General features: G+C 52.9%; 1 protein-coding gene across 5 annotated transcripts; it reads right to left on the reverse strand.

Annotated features, from left to right (window-relative positions):
• Positions 1-1534: 1534 nt before the first annotated feature.
• ROBO4 (roundabout guidance receptor 4) lies at positions 1535-15236 on the reverse strand. Of its 5 annotated transcripts, XM_074400781.1 has the most exons (19): positions 14986-15233; positions 14231-14560; positions 13808-13965; positions 13493-13613; positions 13093-13220; positions 12765-12993; positions 12389-12501; positions 11480-11648; positions 11133-11318; positions 10973-11015; positions 8932-9068; positions 8565-8828; positions 4994-5101; positions 4616-4757; positions 4235-4471; positions 3722-4080; positions 3187-3279; positions 2325-2531; positions 1535-2195 (listed from the first exon to the last, which is right to left on the reverse strand). In XM_074400781.1, the coding sequence occupies exons 1-19, from the start codon at positions 15053-15055 to the stop codon at positions 2173-2175; spliced, it is 3117 nt and encodes a 1038-aa protein (XP_074256882.1). In that variant the 5' UTR covers positions 15056-15233; the 3' UTR covers positions 1535-2172. The 5 variants fall into 5 exon arrangements, with proteins under 5 accessions (XP_074256882.1, XP_003923603.3, XP_074256884.1 ...); XM_003923554.4 differs by lacking the exon at positions 3187-3279 and having other exon boundaries at positions 14986-15230; XM_074400782.1 differs by lacking the exon at positions 1535-2195 and having other exon boundaries at positions 2420-2553; positions 14986-15236.
• Positions 15237-16876: the final 1640 nt, after the last annotated feature.

Here is a 16876-nt window from a genome sequence, read left to right on the forward strand (position 1 = left end):
ACTCAGTGACTTCTCTGGACTCTCTGGGCTTGGTGGCTGCCCTCCAGGTCCAGACCCTGACCTCATCTGCCCCTTTGACATATGTGTGTACAAATCTCTCTTTTCCCTTCAGTCTGGCAAACAGGGTTGGAATGTTTTCAAAAGGAATTTTACCAGGAAGCTAAAAAAAAAAAAGAAAAGAAAAAATACAGAGAAACGGATGTATATGTGGAGTACTGATTCTTCCTCCTGAGATCACAAAAATCCAGCCCAGACTGGCCTGATTAACGTGGCTCAGGAAGCCCCCAGTCCCCATGGTCCCGCCTTTCTCAGCCTCTCAACTCCCAGTGACCTCCAAGGAGAGCTGCTGGGTTTGAGGGAGTAGTACCCCCTTTCCGGCCCTGCTTCTTGAGGCCCTGTCATGCTTCTTAGCATCCCCTCCACCAAATTGTGGATTCCACCCCCAACCTTTCCCACCAAGGGAGGAAGACACAGCCCTCCTGCCCTCCAGCACCTTCTGTGGCTCGAGCCCTGGAAGTCCCGCTTCAAGGTTCACCTCTCTGTTCTGTTCTTTCTTTGAAGGGTGTTCCCAAGCCAACCATGACAGGTGGTTCTACCTTTTGTGGAATTTAGCCACTGTGCCTATTTTAAGAAACCATTTGGGACTGCTGAAAGCAGGTGTCTCCTATCGGTGGACCCGAGGGGCTAATTTGATCAGGTCTGCCTGCCCTGCTTGCTTTTGGTTGCTGGCTTTTTGTTTTTCCCCTTTTCTATGAAGCACAAGGCTTCGGTAGCTGAAGGCCTCGCTGCTGAGCGTGGAAACAACCTTCACTTTCTACTTGATAGATAACACTCATAGGTCACTATGGGAATGGCCACTTCAGTCATTTTACAGGAACTTGGGCCAGCTCTTGTCCAGCTTAAACTGGTGGAGACCACCAACCTTGCAGCTAGGCCTCTGCAACTGCTCCAGGGGTGGCCTTTAGACATCAGAGGGCCAAAAACTCACCTTCAGGTTATAACAACCATTTTCTACACATACGTCCTCATGAAATGCCACGAACCCCAACTACGCTTGGGCAGAATGAACCTATTACTTAATTTTCCCCACTTCCAATCACCCTTCCCCATGCCTTAGACAATCCCACTTCCCTCAGCCATAAATGCCCCTAAAGCTTATCTTGGGGAGGCAGATTTGAGAGCTGTTCCGCCACCTCCTCACTCCGCAGCTTGCACATAAATTTTTTCTCTTTTGCAAAACTGTGTCACTGCGATTGATTTACTGTGTGCAGGCCGACGGGCCCTGGACCTGGTGGTAATAAAAGTTTCCAGGACCAGCAGACCTTGAAACTCCCCCACCCCTGCCCTTTCTATATTCTGCCTAAAATTTGATGGGTGAACACCATTCTCCCTTTAACTTCAGAACAGAAATGGGTGACACTCTCTGAGTGTCAGTGAATGCCTGATCCCTGCCTAACTCCGGGAACTCTTGCCATCTCTCCAGGTGCCCCCCTAAAAATGGTGCTCCGGGGAATGATCTCACAGAACTCAAGTCTACCATTTTATGGTATGAAATTTCTTAAGCTCATAGTGACAGCAGTTCGAGGACAGTGCTTTCATCCCATGGTTTCACACCTCCCTTCCTTCAGCATTCTCCCTAGGCACAGCCTTGAACCCTTTGCTTGGCATGAGGTATGGCCTCAGTGCCTTAGTGGCATTCATCCTTAATTTATTTCCATGGTGAGATTGGGAGATAGTTGAGCTCTTCTCTAAGAGGGGGCTCCAAGAAGCTCCTTCCTCCACAGCCCTCTCCCAGCAGCCACTGGTGTCCTTCACGAAGGCCTCTGTGGCTCCTCCACTTCCTGTGATCCAAGTGGGTGGGGAGAGCAGGAGACAGGGCTGCTTCTCAGGCCGAAATGGCCTGGTCGTGGGAGTGGGTGGCACAGAGGAGAAAGCAGTGGCTAGGAATCAGTGGAGATGATGTTTTGCCCTCTGGGGCTCCAGGTCTACCGTCCTCTAATTTTGTTTTCATTTGTTTTCACAATCCTGGAGGGAGAACTCTCTGGAGGCTGGAGAAGGTGGACCCCAACTGCAGAGAAGCACAGGCCAAGACCCTCACACCATGGCCCAGGTCTTGTGGGCAGATGGGAGAGGTGGTTCTGATTCCCTTCTTGGCAGTCTCAGGGACACATTTCAGGAGGAATCTACAGGAGAAGCTGAAGGACAGTGGAGTTATCTCCCCTGTTCCTTCTCTCCCTTCCCCGATGCCAGGCTTCCTCCTGGCTCTTCCTCCCAGGAGCCCTCTGGTCAAGATGGTCATGTTAGCCAGGACGATAGATACTCACCACCAGCCTTGGGCACAGGACAGTGGAGCTGACTTCTCTGGGAAGAGATCCGAGAGTCAGGGGGCCAGGGAGGCATCCCCCTTCCCAGACTCTGGGTGTGGTTGACATCCGTGTCTTCCAACCAATCTGGCCTCCACTCCCACAGAGGCAGGGAGAGGTTGGGGGTCAGGAAGATGTCATCCCTTGGGGAGGGAGGTGATGAAGCATCTGTCAGGGAGGGTAGAGGTGTCTGTGGGAGGTTGACCAGTTTAGGACAGAAAACTTAGGACCAGCTCAGGGCATGTACTCAGCCCTAAACATAAGCTAACCCCAATTCAGCCCATCAGTCTCAGAGGCCACATCCCCAGGGGCTGGATCCATTGGTTTCTTTAGGGAGAAGTGCTTGCACTGTTTCCTACCAGGGAAGCTCTGGCCTTCTCTCTGCACTCTCCCTTCACATACCCATTCTCTGGGCATTCTTTTTCTGCCATCCTGAGCCCTTTTGTCCTGGATAATCCTTGCCTTCCCATTTGCCACAAGCCTGGTTGTTTTTCTTGGGGGCAAAGGGTAGAGTTAGGGTTAGTAAAATGGGGATGGAGAAATCTGACCGGGCATGTGGGGAAGGGACACCTAAGGAGCCAGGGCCCTGCACAACCTTCTGCTGACATGGAGATAAAGGTCCCACTCTGCTGGGAATGTCAGAGGTGAGCCCTGTGGCTCCTCAGCCCCAGCCATGGATAGCACAAGAAGAAGGGATTGGAAGAGACTGGAGCAACCTTTCCTGGACAAGTCAGGGTAAGAGGGGAGTCCCGGAGTCAGGGAAATGGACCTGCAGTTGGCAGCCTTTAGAATTAGACAATTTGGGCTGGGCGCAGTGGCTCACCTGTAATCCCAGTACTCCGGGAGGCCAAGGTGGGCGGATCACTTGAGGTCAGGAGTTTGAAACCAGCCTGGCCAACATGGTGAAACCCTGTCTCTAATAAAAATACAAAAAAATTAGCTGGGCATGGGGGTGGGTGCCTGTAATTGCAGCTACTAGGGAGGCTGAGGCAGGAGAGTCTCTTGAATCCAGGAGGCAGAAGTTGCAGTGAGCTGAGATCACGCCACTGCACTCCAGCCTGGGTGACAGGGCAAGACTCCATCTCAAAAAAAAAAAAAAAATTGGACAACTTGTTCTGTGGGTGACCTTCGACAAACTAATAAAACTATCTGACTTACAGTTTCCTCATTAGGGTAAGAGGGATAAAGAATATTCTACATAGACTTTTAATATTAAATGTATGTAAAACACTTATCATAGTACCCGAGATATAGTAATCATTCAATAAAATGAGTTGTTTTAACAACGATGTCATGATGATGGCTGTTAGAAAGGCAAGGTGCATGAGTGAGGAGTAAGATGGAGTGACCTCACATACCTGTGAAGACGCAGTCTGCCTCCCTGGGCTCTAGACCAAAACCAAAGCTATCCATGGCCACTGCCAGGGCCCGGGCAAAGTGAGCATCAGCGAGGAAGGAGCCATCAGAGGAGCTGACCAGGCTGGCTCTGGCACTGGCGGCATTGTCCTCAGAGGCTGAGCCCCAACCGTTGGCTAAGGAACCCTCGCTGGGGGTGGGGGTAAGGCAGGGCCGAGGTGGGCACAGCAAGACTCCCCCCTCGGGCCCCACCCCTCCTCCCGTCCTGCCCATGTCCGCAAGCTCTGAGGCTGTTGGGACGCTGATGTATCCATAGGTGGTGGGGGGTGAAGGAGCCCTTGGCATGGGAGAGACGCTGTTCCTAGGGAGAGGCAAAAAAGGAGACAGCAATGGTTAGGGTTGGGTGGGAATCGCAGTAGCAGAAACACCTGGATCGAGGAAGGGCGGAACGAGTCGAGAGGTGCATGTTCCCGTAGTTTCTCTGTAGTTCTTTGGTGATCTCTCAAGCTACTCACCTGGGAGTCTCCTCACCCTCACTGAGTTCCAAGCACAGAGCCACCTCCTCAGGGGTCAGCACACTGTCTTGATCTTCCCCCAGGGATGACAGTGAAGAGCTGGACAGGCGACTGGAAGCTGGGCTGGGACCAGAGAGTGAAGAGGCCCGGGGGCTAGGGGGACTGCAGGGCCTAAGGATGGGGGTGGGGGCTGCTGGCAGCAGGACCCAGGAGAGAGCCTGGGGTGCCACTGGAGGCCTGATTGGAGTGAGAGAGTGACGCAGGGTGGTTGGTACAGCTCTTCAAGTCTTTGTTCCCCCTTCCCCAGCCCGGTCAATCCCAGCACACACTCCCCACACCCCTGCTCTCCCAGCCCTGCTTCCCGACCTCATGCCCTCTTACTGGGTCTGTTGACTCTGAGTAGGGGGAGTTTTGTGAGGAAAGAGGGGTGCTGCAGGGAGAGGACGAGTAACCAGCTCATTTGAGGAGCTGAGGAGTTTTGGTCCCAAGGCTCGCCAGGCAACCAGAGCTTGGGGCACAGCTCCTGGAGAACAGAACCCTGGGCGTGAGAACAGTGGCATCCCCATCTGCTCTGAAGCCCAGCTTGCTGGCCTGCCCACCAGCCCCCTTAGCTACCTGTCCCCTACCCCATCCACCCTCATCATCCTTTTCAGGGAAAGGAGGATGAGCCTGCGGGAGGGGCCTGGGCTGGTAAACCCATGTACCCCTACACTCTCACTTCCTCACCCCTTCACTTCCTTTTAAGGACCCCTCTCTCACCTGGGCTTTGAGAAAGGTTTTTGGAGCCTCTAGTTCCCAGGTCACAGGCCCGGAGCTCCAAGGGGTGGCTGGCCCGGAGCAGTGGGGAACTGTTGACATGCTGCAGCTCTGCAAAGAAAGGGTTGGTGGTTGCAGGACCCAGGGTGGACCTTTCCGACCCCAGCTGCTGTCTCCATCTTCAGCCTTATTCAACTGAGGCTGCAGGACCCTGTACCCAGAGAAGAGAGGGAAACACTTCCTTGAATCCCCTCTACACCCCCATCTTCATCCAGCAGCTGTGATAGGATAGAAGGAGCACTAGGCTTGGAGTCAAAAGACCTGCACAGCTCAGCTGTGTGACCTCAGGGAAGTCCATTCACCTTTCTGAGTCTCAGTTTCATGTATAAACAACCACTTCGAATGATGGTTTTGACAATTAAGTGAAAACAGATTGCAAAAATCCTTGGCCCTTGGCAGATGCTTTAAAAAACAACTTTCTTTGCCTTGACTGTATTCATTCCAGTCTTCCTGATCTCTATACTCTCACATTGCTACTCTCATGAATTTTGGCTCAGTAAGAAAAATACTCCTTCTTTTCTTGCAGAGAATCTATTAATTTCCATTTTTCACATTGCAAATATCTCACATGGTTCTGGATAGCCCTGCCCTGGGAAACTTGACTGTCTCTCATTTGAAAGATGGGGTGGACCATCAGGTTGAGCTGAGTGAGTAAGATAAAAACAGAGATCGACACACTATGTTGGCTGTGACAGGAGACAGTCAGCTGTTGGGAAGACGAACTTCAGAGTGGGAGAAGGTATTGATCTATCCCAGGGAGGCAATGCCCTGACCATAGCTATTCTATACTGTTTGTTGAGTGAATGAGCGAATGCATGGGTGATGTCAGAGATATGGATGTAAACACAAGGTGAGAAGAGCCATCTACAAGACAGAAGCTGTCATCTGGCCCACATGGGCAGTGGAGAGACGGGGCTCTGGGTGAACTTGACAACGGAGACGCTGAGGAAACTAAAGAGACAGCCCCAGCCATGTGCAGTGACCTGTTAGCAAGCTTCTTGGTCAGGCCAGAACCCAAAAGTTATCTAAGTTTAAGCCAGAGAAGAATAGGGTAATAGAGGAAAGATATTTTTCCAGGGCCAGGAACCAGAAGCACATCAGACAAAGGAGAAAAGAAACGGCCTTCAGATTAGTGTCCCGTGATCAGAAGCCCAGCTAGGAAAAGGTTTCCCTTCTTGGTGGACCAGGGACCAGGCAGGACCCTCAGGGTAGATCTATCTAGTCAGTCTCATATCAGAGATCTGGGGGCCACTACCGGCAGCTTCAGAGCAGGGAAGTGAGCCAGGCCTTGGCATTGACCAAGACCCCATTTATGTACTAGTGGTCAGACCTTCTGATCCTTTGGAATGAAAACTCACCAATGACTAGACTTCCTCCATCAAAGTTTCCTTTGGTACTTTGGCTGTTTGGTTTTTTACTGATTTCCCACAGCTTTCATATGACCCAGGTAGTCCTGGGAGCCAACTTCAGGGTTGGTGCTCCAACTCTGCTATCATCAACTTTGTCCTGTCTAGTGCCTGGCTTCTTGACTAAGCTCAGAAACGTGAGCACAAGTTGGTTGGCTGGGTTCGAGTGGAAAGGGAAGGAAAAAAGCCAGGCCTGGAAAAGGTCGCTTTTATCCCAGCCTGTTTCACCTCCTCTAAGGGACCCTGGTAACAAAAGCCCTCCTCTTACATTGCTTGGAGCTACTTGAACTTTAGTTTCAATTCTATTTGAATAAACTATACAAGAAAATTGTTATCAAGGTGAAAGGTTGAAACTCACTGATCAAGTTGCAATAAATATTTGTTTGAATAAAATCACGAATGAATGAGAATATTCAGTGCACGTGTCTGGCAAGGCAAGCGGAACTAAGAACCCGATACGATGGATGAGAAGAGGAGACTGCAACTGTGAGATAGCAGCACTGGAGAAGAAACCCTAACTAAAGTCAAATAAGAAAAAGGAACAAGCAGGTCAAGGGGAGTGGTGGGCACTGGGAGAACCTGCCAGTTTTAGAAGAGGAAGAAACAGCAGTAGAATCAACTCCATGGCTCTGAAGAGGATCACAGCATGATCTTGCTGCTGCTAAGGTCCTGGGAGGTACAGGTGGAATATTTAGTGTCCACCAGCCAAGGAGTCACTGCAGCCGACCTTCCCTGGGGCAGTGGTGAGATGGGGCTAGAGTGATAAGAAACGAGGAGTGAAGTAAGGACCTAAATCACAGGCTAGGAAGCCTCCTCTCAATTGGACCCCCCCTTAAGAACTGGCTGTAGAAAACCACTCACCTCTTTACAGTATTATTGTTCTAAGAGGGGCTATCCATTCCATTAGATTCAGTGTAGTTCTCCATGGGAAGGCTGTTTTTCAAATGAGACTATTCAACCTCTTTTAAGCTGGTGTTTCATTACCACTGAGGATTTATAATGCAGTCACTCTGAGGCAAAGCTGGCAAGGATGCCAGCTTTGCTGATACTTAGAGTCATAAAATTCTGGATATTGAACAAGCTCTTAATGATCTTAATCCATCTTTGTCTTAATAAAAGTTGGATTACATCCATTTAAAAAAAAGACTTGGCTATAGAACATTTGTTAGGTCTTACTAATCAGTAGAGAAGACTCATGAAGACAGCAGGTAGAGTGCAGGCCAATGTTCTGCAGCCCAGAAACAGGAAAAATACTCAAAGAGAGAATAGGATTTCCTGAGGGAGCGCCAAAGAGACTCAGAATCACCTTCAGAGGCAGATTATCCTGCCTTCAGATTTGAGCCCTGAAGCTAAATACTTGCGGAATTTTGAACCAGCAACTCAGTCATTCTGACCCTCTTTCTGTCTGTAAAATTAGAGAAATAATAGCTAGCTAACTTGTTGTGAGGATTAAATGAAATAACAAATGTAAGTAAAGCACCTAGCATATAGTAATTGATCAATAAATGGAGGCTATAATTATTTTTCCCTGGAAAGTCAAAGAAGGCAGCTGGGAGTCAGGAGAGAAATCTGACCAGAAAGGAAATACCCCTTCCTCTCTGAGAAGTGAGTTGGGGGGTCGATGGCCAGGCACACCTGTACATAATACACCAGGAGATGAGCTCGTAGGAGCCTGAGGCTTCATGCCAGCATTGGTCACATTCCTCCAGGCTCTGGCATGACTTGTATGCCAGTCCGCACTTTTGTTAGGCCCTGAGCCCTTGGAAGGCAAGGGCTGCGTCTGGTGTCTCTTGTGTTCCCTGTGTCTGGCATGCAGTGGTGCTTATTAAATGTTTGCTGAGTTGAATTGACGGCAGAAACAGGGCTCACTGCTGGTGTACCCAAACTGAAACAAGAGCACAGTGCAAAGAGAAGCTGAGGCGATCGCACTCCTAGCTGAGTGCTCTGGTAGTAGGAGAAAGAAGCCTTGTGTCCACCGGGAGAGGAGAATGGAAGGAGGGTGTGGGGGTTGCACCCCACTCCAGGCTTTGAGGCCTCATTCTCATCACATCCCACTCCTGGGCCTGTGTACCACCAGCTCAGGCTATGTCTGTCCTCCCCATCCTTACCCTGCTTCTTTTTGGCCTTCCAAGCCTCTGCAGGGGCCAGAGACAAGCGTGGAGAAGAGAGTCCCCTATGGCTGCATAGGCTGTCTGAGCTGGAGCAGGGGCTGGAGAGCCGGGCCAGCTGGGGCGGGAGGCGCCTGACAGCTGGGACCCGGGGGCTTGGCCTGGCTGGGGGAGTGGAGGGCAGCTCAGCGATGAGGGAGCCATAAAAAGTGCTGGTGTCTGGAAGCAGGGGCACGCCAGGGCTTCGGGAGTCCCAAGAGAGCACTGTGATAAAAATGACAGGAGGAATTATGGTCAGCATGTTCCGCTTTCCATCTCTGCGATCCCTGCTCCCAGCTATGCCCTTGCCCCCACTGGGCATGCTCACAGGAGCGACGACAGTCTAGCGGGTCCCGGGGGTCCGCCCCCAGCCGACTGCTAAGGCTGCTGCTGCTGCTGAGGTCCCGAGAGCCAGAGGTGGAACGCCAAGTGTCTGCCAACCACTGGGAGTCACTGTGATCCATCCTGGGGCAGTGGAGGGAGGGGTGAGGCCGGGAGAAACAGAGAGAAGTGAGAACCTGATTGGCCAAGACCTCCTGTTCAGAGGGCAGCAGAAGAGAGGGAGGAGATGGTGGTATCGACTTCATCCCTACTACTGCTTTACAGCCCTTCACAGACTCCTTAAGATCTCTGACCTGGTCTCCCAAACTCAGCACCCCTTTCTATTCCTGGATGAGGGGAAATGCGAGTCACCCGGAGCTGGGAGGTTGTAATGAGAGACAGCTATGTATGCTGAGATGAAAAGAAGGCCTGAAGACAAATCTGGTTTGACAATCCTTACCTGTCACAGCTTAGTTTGGGTAAGTGCATCTACTGGTCTCTCTAAGCCCCAGTTTTCTCGTCTGTAGAATAGTAACAATAGGGCCTTCCACACTCAAGGCTGATGCTCCGAGTTTGAAGGAAAAAATGTGAGATCACTCAGCTGGCAGAGTAGGAGCTTGCTCCATGAATGTTGGCCTCTGGCTGCCTAAGTGATCCTTCAAGGACGGGGATCTAAGCAAGGAACTTCTACGCATAGGACCTTCGACGGCCCCTCATTTGCCATGATAGAGCCCAGGTGCCTAGCATGGCTAACAGAACCCTCCTTGGTCTGGATTCTAGCTCCCTAGCTATATCCTTTGCTCTGACTCATCTCACACCTTGTACCCGAGCCAGAACAAATGGTTTGTCTTTCCCTATGGACATAGCAGGCTATTACTTGCTGCTTCATTGCTCTTCCATCTACCCCCTTCTTACTGTCAGGGTAATGTGGAATCCTCTTTCTCCTATGTTTTTCCACATTGACCCCCTCCATGCATCTTGTACCTGCTTCTGCGTGGCCAGTGCGGGATTGCATGTATATGCTCTCATGCCTGTCTCTGTCTACACCGAGAGATCCAGGATGGAGGAGGCTATTCCAAAGGAATGAATTAACCGAAGATCAGAATGGTATCTCTCTCAAGGACAGAGTAGGAGGTGTCAGGGAAGCCAGAGAAAACTTAGGGCAGAGCAGACAAAGCCAGGCAATTGCTGGAACAAAGAAGTCAGTTTGTTCAGAAAAGCTCAGAACACACAGCCGGCTTGGACCCCTGCTCTGGGCTGAGAACCTGACAGTGAAATGACAGCTCTAGGCCTGGATGTGCTGGCACATAGTAGGTGCTCAATAACTCCTGTTGATAGATGCAGACCTGGAGTGGAAGCCTCCTGGAGGAGATCTAACGAGATAAAGAGCCAAGAAGACAGGCAGAGAGATGAAATGGTTACTTAGTGCAAAACTCAGACAACGGGAGCAAGAAGGATGTGTTCCTTATCAGCATGATGTCCCCAAACTGCAGACTTGTTCTGGCAGCCAAATATACTAGAAGCAGAAGGGTCTATGGGCAGATTCTGTTTTTGACAACAACGAGGAAGCATCTGTAAAGTAGGCACTGAACACGCTCTGCGGGAGCTGCGGGTGGATTACGAGGCAGGCACACCGGCGCAGTGAGAGAGCTGCTGAGCACACAGGCGCTACTTGGTCGACCGTGGGTGCACAGAGAACATGAGACATTTGAGCTGGTCGTCTCGGGCTGGTTTTTCTCCACCTGGCAGAGTGACGCAACAGGAGAGGTGGGTGACAAGAGCCCTGGACTGGAGCTTCAGACGTTAAGCAGCCTTGAGCAAAGTCACAGAAGTTTTATGAGTTTCAGTTTACTAGTCTGTCAAGTGGTGTGATAGGAAATATTAATGACAGAGAAATGAACTCTCACTTAGAGTCACAGGAGAGATTCAAGTACGAGGGTCCCAAACTACCGGGCAGGTAGACTAATACTCCATTCAGTTCTCTGTTGTAGCTCCACTGTCCCTTGCCACCATCCCTTACTTCAGGTCCCTCCCCCTTCACCTCTTACCTGTGTTTTAGGATGGCGTCCTCGCTGGTATATCTGTACAGACCTGGGAGAAGGCAGGAGGAAGGCTAAATCCAGAGGCTCCACCACCAGAGATCCAAAGCACCATTCTGGCTGGATGCCGAGAGGCCAGTACACATGTGGGTCCCCCTAAGACTCTCACCTGGGCCCAGGTGCACCCCGGCTCGGCGCCGACGGTGGATACACACTGCGGTGCCCAGAAGCAGCAGCCAGAGCACCACGCCACAGCTGGCGATGACCTCTGGCCGCTTCAAGGTGACCCTCAGCTGCTCCAGGGTCCAGGGACGATGCTCACTGGGTTCTCGGGTGGCTCGCTCCATGGCCTGCTCTGTATGGGATGCAAAGCTCAGCCGGAGTGGCAGGCGAGGTAATGAGGGCCTAGCAGGCAAGGGGGAGGAGCTGGAAGTGTGAGGCAGGGGCGAGGAGAGAGGAAGGCAGGATGCGATGCAGGCTGAAGGGTAGGGTGGAGCTTCTGGGTACTGCCCTCACCTAAAAGGAGGCAGACAGGGCTGCTGGGCTCCCCAGCCCCAGCCCCAGTGACTGCAGCCACTTGCACACAGTAGGAGCCTGGCATATGGGTGGCAATTTCCAGCTGGGTCTTCTCAGCAACTACAGTCCAGTTGGCTGGGGGCAGTGATGTGTTGTCCAGGCTCCAGACCTGAGGCACAAGCAAAGGTGAGCAGCTGCCCCAGGCACAATCCCAGAAGCAGAGCCCTTTATCTGCAGATCAGACTCCCTTTATCTGCAGATCAGCCCTTTATCTGCAGATCATTCTGCCCTGCCATCCACCTGGAGAACCCCTCCCCGAGCATGCACCCAATTTCCTATTTCCCTTCTATTCTTCCTACAAAGTGAGAGACACTTCTCTCTAGATCAACAGAAGAGCAAAAGCAATCTGCTGAAATACACGTAACACCAGCAGTTCTCAGAAAACAGCATGCTTCCGAGTCACCTGGAGGGCCTGCTAAAGCACAGCTTGCCAGGCCCATCTCTGAGTTTCTGATTCATTAGGCCTGGGAAAGGATCTGGGGTTTTGGATCTTTAAGTTCCTGGGTGAGGCTGATGTTGCTGCTCCAGAAGCCAAAGATTAAGCACCACTCCCTTACTCACAGCCTGGTTTGATCTACTCTGTTTCTTATTCCTGTGGCCTTAGCCTCACTTTCCATGTCTGTAAATTGCGGATAATACCCCAGGGTGGACTGTGAGGTGAAATGGATCATGGAGGAAAAGTGCTTGGCAGGGTCTGGCAGATGGTGGGTCCTTGCTCAGCAAAAGCAGGTTTCCTTTGCTTCTCTGCAAAGGTCCTTTTCTCAGTGCCCAAAGAAGGGTATGCAGAACTCCAGAGAAATGAGATGTCTTAGTAGCACTAAGAAGGGCCATGTCAGCTTGTGGGAGTACCTGGTAGCCACGGATGATGCCATTGTGGTTTTCAGCAGGTGGTGGGACCCAGCTCACAAAGACACTGCCATTGCCAGGTTTTAGGGTCACCTCCTGGGGTGGGGCACTGGGCACTGGAGGGGTGGGAGAGAGGCTATCAGGGGCTTTGAGGAAAAGGACTCTAGCGAAAGGAGCTGGGATGGGGGACACAGAGTCAGAGTCCCAACGAGGAGACAAGAAGCCTCTCAAAGCTCTGCTGGCCTGGCCAGGGCAGAAGAGAGTCCCGGAGCAGGACCTATCTTCTCCCTCCAAGACTGAAGTGGGACAGCCCAGAGGACCCCAAATAAGTAGGAGCCAGAGGGAATATTGTTGGGTTCTGAGAAGATCAGGCCCCGACCTTTTTCCGGCAGCCTCAGGAGCAGCACATTGCTGTCGGGGCCTCGAGCCCGGCCGGAGGATGGTCTCACTTTGAACTCATAGTCTTGGCCCCAGTGGAGTCCTCCAAGCTCTGCGCTCTGCCAGCCAGCCAGCAGCTCCTCTGCCCACGGAGCTCCCTGGGCTCCTGGGGCAGTCTGGGTCCTGAACAAGGCCGTGTAGGATTGGGCAGGTGCAGCAGGGCCGCTAACCTGGGAAGGAGTTTCGAGGAAGAGCGAGGGTCAGGGAGCTCAGGACCAGCCCTCTGTTGAGCTCTGGACTGGCTTTCTCCCTTAGCACTTGGCCCTCACCTTCCAGCTGAGCCACACTGCCGGCCCAGGCTTGGGGCCCTTCGCGGGGTCCGGGGTCAGCAGCGTCACATTTTCCAGTTGAATTCGTACAGCCAGAAGTTCCACAGGCTCCGTGTAGTCCTGGGACTCTGTGGGGAGGATAGGGCTGGGCTGGGGCTATAGGCCAGAGTGACAGAACTGAGGCCTGGAACATCCCCCAGCCAGGGAGGAATCCAAACTCCCAGAGTCCCCATGTCTTGAGCATTCAGATTTCTACTCTAGCAGTGGGGAGCCTCCTGCTACATGAGACCCCCAGCACTTTGACCCTGACTCCACATACCAACCCCAGCCCAAACCAGAGCACAACACTCTAACTGAAGCCTGCAGCCTGGCCCTGACTTTTGCCGACCCCTGCCCTTACCCTGGATGGACACCCGGGCTGCACGGCTTTCCCTGTGTCCTGCGCTGTTGGTGGCCACACACATGTACGTCCCTGCGTCACTCTTCTCTGCTCTTGCCATCAGCAGGGACCCCCCGGACACCTGTCAGGACCAGGTTCACTGTGAAGTCTCCTACGTGGGGAGGGATTCTGAGCTGGGGGGAAGTTTGAGACCTCCCTGCTCTCCCCTCCTCAAATTCTACTGGAGGATGGGGGGCTGGAGGGCAGGTCAGTCCCTCAGGGTATGCCGAGGTGTGCCCTGGCCAGGATGAAGTGTGGGAGAGGGGCCACACTTACTGTGTGCCTTCCAGGCTGGAGGGCCAGGGGTTTCCCATCTTTCCACCAAGAAACTGTGGGCTCTGGGTGGCCCCAGGGAGGCCCACATTCCAAAGTCATCTGCTCACCCACCACGGCCACTGTATCCCGAGGCTGGATCTGGAAATCCTCCCGGAGGACTGTGAGGAGGATGGAAGGTGACAGGGAGCAGGGCCCAGGCCTCCTCTTCCTCCCTTATCACACTCTTCCCCTTCTGCTTTGCCCATTTCCCTGGACTCCCATTTTGGGCCAGCCCCACCCCAGCGTCCCCTCCCAAGCCTTCCAGCCCAGGCCTCTGCTCACAGGTATCCCACTGACCGTCTCTCTGGTGCTCCCTCTAACATTCAGCTCAGATGTCTCCACCCAGGTCTGCCCCACCCTGAAGCTCCCCTTCCCAGGCCTCACCAGCCACAGACAGCCGAGCGCCTCTGCTGACTGCCGTGCCCAGCCGGTTGCTGGCCTCACATGTGTAGACACCCAGGTCTGTGGACAGGGCCTGGCCACCATGGCTGTGTCCCCGGGCAGGGGGCTGCAGCAGCAGAAGGGTCCCATCAGGCAGGAGGTGGTGTGGGTCTGGGGGCACCATGCTCAGGGGCTGCCCATTCAGCAGCCAGCGGATGGTGGGAGGTGGCTGGCCAGAGGCTCGGCAGCTCATCCTGGCAGGGCCAGGGCCCTGGAGCAGCTGGTCCTGGGGGTGGACTAGGATCTGGGGTGGGGAGTCCTGAGCCATGCCTCCTGGAGGATAAGGGAGGAGAGCCTGGTCTGATCACCAGCAACATCCCAAATTCCTGGCCCACCCTTTATCTGTCTTCTCCTGTGTGCAGGTTTGCCAGATGACCTGTACTCTGAACTACTGAAGGTCGCCTCCCAAAGAACAAGCTAGCTGGGAGGAGAGAGGGCCAGTGTGCACCGCATCCAGGCCAGCGCTTGCATGGCGCGTTCGCTCTCTTTCTCTCTCTGTCTCTCTCTTTCTCTCTCTGGCTTGTGCGCACACACGCAAATACACATACACTTACACACACTAATCATCATCATTGTCATCATTCTTATCTCTGGTTCCCCCACTGCAAAAGGGAAGCAAGCCGTCAGCAAGCCTCTTCTGCGCTGAGCAGGCCTCAGATCCTGGGAGCACAGACCAGGAGAGGGAGGGCCGTACTCACCCACGGTAAGCAGGAGCAGCAGAGGCACGGAACCCCTGCTCCCCAGGAGGCTCTCTCCTCCAGAGCCCATGGCTACTCCCAGCCCTCTGTCCTTGTCCGGAGCACTTTGTCCCGCTGCTCTGAGCTCACAGTGAAGAGGGAAGGAGGGGCGGGGTGGGCTGGTGGTGGTTGTTTGTGACCGAGACTCTGCCCCAGGAGGGAAGCGGCTTTGAGGAAACCGATGCTTCCTGCCTGGCCCTCGGTGCCTTGGAGAACTGGGAGGAGACCAGAGGCGAGAAACTCTCTGACCTCGACCCTGTAGCCATAGCCCCTGACGCTAACTTCAGCCCTAAGCTTTATCTCATGATCTGGTCTGGGATTTCTTACAGGGTATCCTTACACTAAGCATAATTCCAATCAGAGCCTTAATCCTCTATTCAAATCGTATCCCTGGATCCCAATCCTTATCCCTTTGCCACCTGCTACAGAGGAATGAAAACCCCGGGAGTCTCAGGACACAACAGGAGGCTGAAGACAGAGGGCAGTGGGGCTGCAGGCCGAAGAGGCTGAGCGAAGCGGAGCAGGGGTGGATCGTAATGCCCTGGTCTGTTTCCCCAGGGGCAGATGGGCCGTGGCTGGAGTAGGGCGGGAGAGGGGAAGGACTCCGAGACTCTGGGACAAGCTGGGAGATTCCCACAGGATGTGTCCATATTCAGTTCAGAGACGGATGAAAGAAGGTCTGTGGAGACCTTGGGCAAGTCCGTTTCCTTCTCTATGAGATGGAAATAATAATAGTAGTTCCTGCCTTCAGGGATAAAGTAATGACGAAACACAGAAAGCATAAAACCAGGGGCATCTAGTGCCTGACGCAGAATGAATGATCCATCAAGCTGAGCCAATATTGTGTATTTATTTTTAGGTCTATCCCATCACTGAAACTATTGGAGCAGCCTCAGCAGGAGTTATTTTTCAGGCCCTGGAAAGTTGGTTGGAGTAAAAGACCTTTCAAGAGTCTTTCCAGTCCCGAGACCCTGTGTCTGTGTCTGTAGCAGACAGGCCTTGTAGCTTTGGAGCCTAGAATACTACCTCTCACCCGCTGTCCCCCCCCAACCCCCCTGACAACCTAGACAGAGGCCACACTCCCCTCTCAGAGCTCAGCTCGTGTTTACAGATCTCTTCCTTCCAAATCTGGAATCTCAGCCATTTCCTGGAGCTGTTCCCAGAAGGCTAAGGCCAGGCTCTGAAGCTCAGCGGAAGAGTATCCAGCCTTTGTTCTCAATTGTTACTGGCCGGCTTCTCTGCAGGGCCCCTAACCCAGCTGACGCCCCTCCCTTCCTCTCCTTCCCAGCCTGGCTTCAGTGCCAGCCACAGCCTAACAGCCTGTCAGGTAGAAGGCCGCTTCAGTTCTCCTCTTTCCTCTCACACCCAGACCAAGACTGACAAAGAGAATCAGAGCAAGGAAACACCATGGTCTCTATGCTAAAGAATGGGCAGAGTGAAAGTTACAGAGTGGCAGAGGTGGAAGGACAGGAACTGGGACCAGAGAACAGAATGTCACCACCCTTAGCACCTCTACTTCTGAAATCCCCAATTCTGTTCTCCGGCCCTGATTCCGATCCCAAATTCTGTGGGTGTATGTGGCGGAGGCAGAATGGAGTCGAGTTTACGGGGTCAAGGATCTGTGGGGCCAGAGTGATGAAGGGGAGATTCACATGGACACTGAAGTCAGCCGAGGACGAGACAGGAAAGCATGTGGTGGGATGGGAGGATATACTGCACAGGAGGCTAATTTGGGATTTCGCAGGCATAAAGCCTTCAAGAGTGTCTGGCTCCCCAAGAATGTCACTGTCAGCAGTCTGACTTTAGTCTCCTCTGCTTCCACGCTGGACTTGGGGAGACTAAGTGCTTGCTG

Source organism: Saimiri boliviensis, chromosome 6 (assembly GCF_048565385.1).
Source record: "Saimiri boliviensis isolate mSaiBol1 chromosome 6, mSaiBol1.pri, whole genome shotgun sequence".
Lineage (NCBI taxonomy): Eukaryota > Metazoa > Chordata > Mammalia > Primates > Cebidae > Saimiri > Saimiri boliviensis.

Excerpts from the sequence above, each read along its gene's own strand:
- ROBO4 (XM_074400781.1), bottom strand. The coding sequence starts at position 15,055 with ATGGGCTCTGGAGGAGAGAGCCTCCTGGGGAGCAGGGGTTCCGTGCCT. Across the intron at positions 13,614-13,807 it reads TCCAGCCTGGAAGGCACACA|GTGTCCGGGGGGTCCCTGCT; the intron begins GTAAGTGTGGCC and ends TGGTCCTGACAG. Across the intron at positions 11,649-12,388 it reads GCATCATCCGTGGCTACCAG|GTCTGGAGCCTGGACAACAC; the intron begins GTACTCCCACAA and ends CTTGTGCCTCAG.